Source organism: Vigna umbellata, chromosome 1, assembly GCF_029865625.1.
Source record: "Vigna umbellata cultivar VRB3 chromosome 1, Vumbellata_1.0, whole genome shotgun sequence".
Lineage (NCBI taxonomy): Eukaryota > Viridiplantae > Streptophyta > Magnoliopsida > Fabales > Fabaceae > Vigna > Vigna umbellata.
In genome coordinates this window covers 17,599,054-17,606,764 of record NC_142165.1, presented here as the reverse complement: position 1 = coordinate 17,606,764, position 7,711 = coordinate 17,599,054, and the positions used below count along the sequence as shown (strand labels likewise).

The following is a 7,711-nucleotide window of genomic DNA, read 5'->3' as shown; positions in this document are numbered from 1 at the left end:
TGATTGGTGATGTGGACCACACCAATCTAACGGTGCAGAAAGAGCTATCACATTGGATGAAAGCTGGGTTTTCAGACTCACCAGAATCTACATAGACCAAACCTCACCTGATTTTGCCGTAGGTGAGTTAAAAATGTGAACTTTTCCAAGAAACATGGAAACACTGTCTCCTTGATAGACTGAATATAACACTTTAAATGACATGTTTGAATGAAATGTTTCCAATATGCACACACTAAATGTGCCATTGATATTCAAATCTCAAACTCAAAATTCTTGATTTGATCAAATCTGATACATAACTTTACAAAAGCCGAGGTTCAAAATATCAGAAGCCTGTACACAATACAGAATGATCTTATTTTTTCTTTTCTCACCATTGATGAAGAGCTTAATTTCATGTTGTCATAAATCGGTGAGTTGGAGACCATTCACAGTCCTCTCTGAGTGAGATGGAGTATGATGCAATCAACCATACATACAGCAATGACTAACATGTACAAGTGTGATATAGTTTTGAATAATCTCCAAAAGGATGACATGTTGAGATAGGTGGAGCATGACAATGCATGTATTTTCCATGATGGATTACCCTGAATGTGTTGTGTGAGACTTTTTCTTCCCAAAGAACATCAAAACCCATGGGAAGAATGACTTCTTCTTCTTCTTTCCGGTCTTTGCATCCGATGATGACACAGATCCACTGTTAGAATGGACGTATGACTTTGAACTGGAAAAGTAACGAAGAGGAACAGGTAAACGATGAGATTTGTCAAAACTGTTTGATCCTTTGTGTCTTTCAAGAGCAGCGTCTGAACTTTTACTACTTTGATGCTTAACCAATTCTTTGCCTACTGAACCAGCCTTTCTTCGTTGCCCATGATCAGCCCTCCATTTTCTTAGTTCTTGTTCTACACCTAGTTTTCCCTCCCTGGCCTTTTCAGCTTTCTCCATGGCCATCTTCAGAGATTCTCTTCTCAAACCCATCTCTCTACTCACACTATTCAACTTCTCCAAGGTTCTCAATTCAGATTCCTTCGCTGCATTAATTTTAGAATTAGCTGTTGCAACCCTCATGTTGGCTTCTTTTTCTGCATCATGTGCTTGTTTGCTGAGATTATAGTACTCCTCCACTGAAAGTGTCACCCAATTGGCTGAATCCACTTCGGTGTTGCTCTTAGGTGACTGACTCTCTTGCAATGCTTTAGTTGCTGCTATTGCCAACCTTTCAGATGCCCTGGCAGCTTCTATCTCCATTTCAGCTGCTAGTAATTTGCTCTGCAATGTGCTTGCACTGCCCTTTAATACTTCAGCCTCCTCCTCTACTCTCTGCAACTCTTCACGAGCTTCTTGAGCAAGCAATTTGGCCTGATTATTCTCTTCAACTGCTTGCTGTAGCTTCTTTGGTAGCACGGCAATTTTCTCTCTGGCTTCCTTTTCCTTCATCTGAACCAAAACCGTTTCTGATATAGTGTTCTCCAGTTCACCTTCAAGAGATGCAGCTGTGATGGAGGCCATTCCCTCTCTTTGCTTCATGGAGGCAAAGGATAGTTTCTCATTTTCAAGTTCTGTTTTCAAGGAGGCTACGGCCACCTTCAAGTAATTTACCTCAGTGGTGGCTTTCTCTATGTTAAGCTTTACTTCCTCAAGTTCCTTTTTGGCAGATGCAACTGCTTCTTGTATTTCACTGTGTGTCTTCTTCTCTGGTTTCTCTGGCCCTTCTTTGGAGATTCCTTCCTCATCACCTTCTGGGTCAGGCTTTGATTCCATATAAACACTTAATTCAGCTTTCAAATCAACCAGCAAAGATGAGGCTGCTTGCAATTTAGATTTGAGATCCTTAGCAGACAAAATTTTCTGGTTGAGACTCTGGAGTTCTTCTTCTGCCTGTTTAAGTTCCTTCTCCCAAAGGAGACAGTCCTGATCTTTTGCCATGACTGTTCCTATTCTCTGTTCCTCTGCTTCCATGTGTGCAGCATGTGCACTTTCCAGTGCCTCCTTTGTTGCAATCAGCTCAATGGTCAAGTCTTCCACTGTCTTCTCCACTTGCTTGGATGAAGCAATAGCCTCTTCAGATTTCTTGACAGCTTCATCTTTTTCAACAACTAAGGAGGCATATTCTCCACGCAATGAATCCAACTCTTCTTTTATAGATGTTAACTCTATGACAGCTGATGAATACCTAGCTCTAGCTACCTCAAGCTGTGCCTTTGCTGCAACACTGGAGTCATCTGCAATGCCTTGCTCCATCTCTTCCACTCTCAGCTTTGCAAGTTCTGAGTCTTGTCTTGCCTGACGCTCTTCTGTTTGAGCCCTCTCTAGGTTGAGTTTAAGCTCTTCTATTAGTCTCTTAGTGGTATCCAGCTCCTGCAGTACTCTCATTTTTTCTTTCTCTGCAGCCTCGGCTTTTTTTCTATATTCTGGGATCAGCTGCTGTGCCTTTTCATGTTCATGCTCTACATGTTTGCGTCTCTGTATATCAGAAAAACTGAAGTTAAAAGCGATTTTACTAAGCTGATGAAGCTACCATAGTCATTACTCATTAGTATAAATAAATTATCTTCCAGCTTTGAAGAAATTATTTGGTTTTTGACTTAGTATAATGGTGATGAATCAATAATATATCTTTTGTTTATCTTTAAAAGGCAAGAAAACATCCAATGGAACTCTTTCCTCAAGAACACGTTATGGAGTTGCAAAATAAGTAAATGAGAGACATATATACCTCCACTGTCTGGATTCTATGAGCCTTCCAATCCACAATGCCTCCAAATTTGGAAACAGCTTCCTTGACAGATTCAAATGGAGCAGCTGTATCAATAAGGCCTCTTCTTGCAGCCATCTGCTTGGCATAACTAGGTGAGTCAGCGGCTCCCACAGTAGTATCAGTAACATTGATTTGAGATGGATCTGTCTTCTGTTCTTTCTGGTCATTCTGCAACTCTGTTTTTTCAGAAGAGGAATCCAAGAGTTTTATCTGACTATCATCACTGGCAGATGGTGAATCATCAGCTCTCAAAGCAACATCAGTAACATTGTCTTGAGACGGATCTGTCTTCTGTTCTTTCTGATCATTCTGCAACTCTATCTGTTCAGAAGAGGAAGTCATCTGATCACTGGCAGCAGGTGGATCAACAGCTCCCACAACAACATCAGTATCAATTGTTTGAGGTATATCAATCTTTAGTTTTTTGTGATCATTCTGCAACTCTTTTTCCTTGAAAAAGGAAGTTGACAATTCCATCTGACTATCAGCATCACTGCCATCACAGACAGTAGAACCACCATCCTGTTGCCTATTTGACATATCTTCTAATTCTCCAGCTTCAGAATCTGCAGGCATGGCTCCTTGGTTGCTTTGTTCCCTTACGTGAACAGCATCTTTTGAGGTTGACGCTGAATTATCTACTGCAACATCAGCAACCATGGTTTGAGGTGAGTCTGTTATTAGTTCTATGGGGCCAGTCTGCAACTCTTTTGCTTCAGAAGATGATGTTGAGGGATTCATCAGATTATCAACATCACTGCTAGCAGTGACAGCAGAAACACCTTCCTTCTGCCTGTTAAAGTTATTTTCATCTAGGTGGCTTTCTTCTGTTGCATGAATTGTAGCTTCAGGAATAGAAGCTGAATCACCTGTGGGAAGATGTTCAACTTGTGCAATGGTTTTATCGTTAGAAGCATTTAGGGACACTTCTAAGTCAGAGAACTCTCTGGGAAAACCAGTGCCAGCCATCACTTCACTGTTTTCTTCAGGGGTTTCTGCCAGCGGCTTCTGCTCAGCCATTATTACAGAGGTTTCTGGGGGTGGCTTGTCTTCAACGTCCTCCATTTGTAAGAAGCAATTGGAAGAGTTAAAGGCATCTAAAAGAAAATGATAAAGAATTAATCAGTGAAAAAAAAAATGAGAGTTCTTGTTGGCTGATTAACCATTTCAGTAAATTCAATCAGATTCAGAATAAAATATGATCATGCAGAGGTTTCAAATTTAAGGGTGATGACAGCGTCTAGAAAAGCAGTACAACAATAATTGATTCCCATATGTAACCTTTAATTGCTTGAACATCAACCAATGATAAAAATACAGAATCTTATGATGCATGAAAAGCCGAAAGATCCTCCCGTTTCAGAGACGTTGACATTGAAATCAAGATTACAAACACGTGAAGAAAGTTATAAGAAAGACAACCTAGGTACACAAAAACAAACATTTCAGGTAGTAATTACCATGCATCCGACATAAGTTGGCCAATTTTTAACTGGGCTGATGAAATTTGTAAATTCTTCTGGTACATGTATATCTCAATGGATAGAAAGAAACAAAAACAAAAATCTTACGGAAAAGGCAATAGATATGAAGAAAATTGTATTGGAAACAATTATATCCAGCCCCAGATAAAGAAAAACATTAATCCAAACTTTGCAAACCAAAAAAGTTATTATAATAAAGATGGTTTTTTGTAACAGTGATGATGGGGAGGAATTGAAGGGCGAAAGAGGGTATGAGGAAAACGAAGAAAACAGATTAAGCAAATAAGATGGTGGTTTGAAAAAGAAGAAAGAAGCAAAAACAGAAGAGAAAGGAGAGAAAAGAGAAGGAGAGGAAAATACCCGGATTAAGCAGAAACAAAACTGATGATTGAGAATAGAGACATATTAATGATCAATGAAAAATTATGAGGAGGAAAGGCAATGTAGAAATTAAAATTAGATTGAGAAAAAGTTGGAGCTAAAATTAGAACAAGTAAGGAAAAGAAGAAGAAAGGGTCAAGAAGGATGAACAGTTTACCTTGTCACATAAACTAAACATAAATGGTCCACTCTGTACTCTCTCTTTTCATTTTTTTTTTTTTAATTTCAAACATGACTTGTCATCTACAATAGGACACCTGTTTTTCAACTTCAAACAAATAATATTATGGTTGCTTACATACTTCATTTTCATACATGAAAAAATAAGTTTATAATTATTTATTTTTCCATTTAAAATAGGATTTGAAGTGGTCAAATAAACAATATTAGATAAAAATAGTATTAAATATTAATGATATTAATATCTTTATGTTTATGTATTAATATTTTAACTTTTATTTTAAATATGGTAACGATTTTAACTTAATGCATTTGTATTAAGTAAGTAAATAATAATATTTTGATAAATAAAAGTGATAATAAAATATTGATAATAATGAGTAATTATTTAATTTATATAATTTCTACTATACCGCATATCTTTATTTATATATATATAAAAGAAGGTTGTTGGAACATTTTGCAAAGTAAAGGTAAAATTGATGTTTTAATGTAAAGTATTTATTATGTTCACGTAAATAATTATTTTCTTATGATAAAAAATTAATATCTATTGATAAAAATAATAATGAAATTTTAAAAATTATGTGAAGTATTACTTCAATAAAAATAATTATTTTAAATTACATAGTTATTTAACTAACGTATATTTTAAGGATGAAATATTTAAATTGAACATATTTTATTTATCTAAATCGTAATAATTAAAAATTTTAAAACATAAATTTGTGAGATATGTAATTATTTTGTTTAAATCAAAATATTTTTTCACAGAAAAATTAAAAAATATATAACAAGTTTAATAAAATATTAACAACACTGTAAGATAATTTTCAACTTTTATAATAAATAATTAAATATCTTTTTTCTATAACACATATTATAAATGTAATAAATTTAATTAAAACACTAAATTTTCTAATATATTATTTATATTATTTACGAAAATGATACTAATTATCAAGACTTCAAAATTATATATATAGAGAGAAGAGAAAAGGATGACGAGAAAAAGTAAGAATATTTTAAATTAACTTTTTATGATGATATCGTAAATTACAATTAATAGTCATTACTTTTAACTTATACTATGTTTTTTATTTAAAATAAATATTTATATTTTTTAAATAAATTATCAAATAATAATTACATAAATATAAATTAATTATAAAAATAGTAAAGAATTATACATGATTAAATTTTTACATAACTACAAAATGTATTTTTTTAAAGATTAGATTCAATGAAAATAATGATTTATTTCTAAATGAAACTTAACTGACAACAATGATAATAAGAAAAATAAATTGATTACATTTTCTAATATATATAATAATTATTTTATTATTTAAAACAAAAATAAAGACTAAACAAATATATACAATCTTGTCTTTGCGCGTATTTGATTGTTTTAAAAAAGAAATTATTATCCATATCTTATTAATATGAATATTTCTATTATAATTAAGACCATTTGGATTCATAATGATCTTATTTGTTATGAAGGTTATTTTTACTTCCATTTTTTTTATAAATGAAAAAACATAATTCCAACATTTTAAAATTATGTTATTTCTTTATGCAAGAAAATTGTTCCCTAATTTATTTTTTGTAATGTCAGCACGTGGTTTTTTTTATCTCATTACTTTATTTTTGTAATATCCGATGTAAAAGTGTTGATCAATTAAAGGACAATGAATATTGCATATTGATTATTAGGTGTGTACGTGTGGCAATGTCAAATAATGCGATATCAGGACACAAAATCAAACGTCAGAATCAACACGTCATAACCAATACTATAATGTTGTGTTGTAGTCCAAGTTTTCAATTTCTCATCTTTGTACTCAATGGAGGTTTAAAACAAAATACTTATTTTAGTTTTACTTTTTTTAGATAACGTTATTTTATTAAAAAGATAAATTAAAATAAAGAAGTTGAATACTCTAATTTTAATTAAGAGTTCCTACAAAATCCAATTCAAATGATAAATATCTGTTTTCTAATTATGCATATAAATAATTTATTAAAAATTAAAACTCGTTTTAGTAATTCCTAACCAGAAGATAAGAAATCAGAGAAAAACCAATGGTAGCATGACATGGCATGGTTTCGTGTGGTGCACGTAGCATGAATGTGATTTTCCAGTTGGGCCCACTGGCCCAATGGTATGAAAGAGTCCAACTCACATGAGACAAAATGTCATCCGTTGGATTGGATCCATCCATGCGTACAAGGAGCACCGTCCGATGAAACCCTTTCAAGCTTCAATACTGTAATTTTGTTATTAACGCGATTAAGACTGTTAGGTACAGTATAATGCGATTAAGACTTTTTTTTTTCTTTTTTTATAACTATTATTGTTTCTTAAAGTTCTTTTATTACATAAATTCACAAAAATAATTGATATACTATCTTTTATTTTTTTAATCTGTGATGAGTGAATTTATTCTTTCCAGAAAACTAAAATTATAGTTGTTATGAGAGGAAACGAGTGAATTATTTTTCAATTTATTAAATAAACACATTCTGTATTCACACGTTAAGGAAAAACTATGTAGTTTGAAACATCTTAAATAAATTTATTAAATATTTTTTAAAAATTTATTAAATAATTGCATACGGTGAAGCTTTCATGAGGGTCCTTTTCTTGCATACACTTAAATTGAAGTTTGAGAGGTTAGTCTCTCGGTCCACGCTTTCGCAAGGAAGGAAAACGCGTCAGAACAGGTTAGTCTCTCGGTCCCACAAAATTTCTACCGAAAAATTTTGGCCCCATTGTAGGGTTGGGGTCATCCCTTATAACCACAAGGGACTGGACAAGGATACAGTCTCACCATCAACATCATCAAGCTTCTACGGTTCTATAGATAATTATTTTGATATAGATTCATTTTAT

General features: G+C 33.1%; 1 protein-coding gene across 3 annotated transcripts; it reads right to left on the bottom strand.

The window, feature by feature from the left end:
* Positions 1–261: 261 nt before the first annotated feature.
* On the bottom strand, positions 262–4,885 carry LOC124827452 (protein WEAK CHLOROPLAST MOVEMENT UNDER BLUE LIGHT 1-like). 3 transcript variants are annotated; one of them, XM_088098662.1, is made up of 3 exons: positions 4,790–4,885; positions 2,726–3,864; positions 262–2,472 (listed from the first exon to the last, which is right to left on the bottom strand). In XM_088098662.1, exons 2-3 carry the CDS (start codon positions 3,830–3,832, stop codon positions 589–591), a joined length of 2,991 nt encoding a protein of 996 aa, XP_087954788.1. In that variant the 5' UTR covers positions 3,833–3,864; positions 4,790–4,885; the 3' UTR covers positions 262–588. The 3 variants fall into 3 exon arrangements, with proteins under 3 accessions (XP_087954788.1, XP_087954784.1, XP_047156473.1); XM_088098658.1 differs by lacking the exon at positions 4,790–4,885 and adding an exon at positions 4,612–4,759; XM_047300517.2 differs by lacking the exon at positions 4,790–4,885 and adding an exon at positions 4,228–4,563.
* Positions 4,886–7,711: the final 2,826 nt, after the last annotated feature.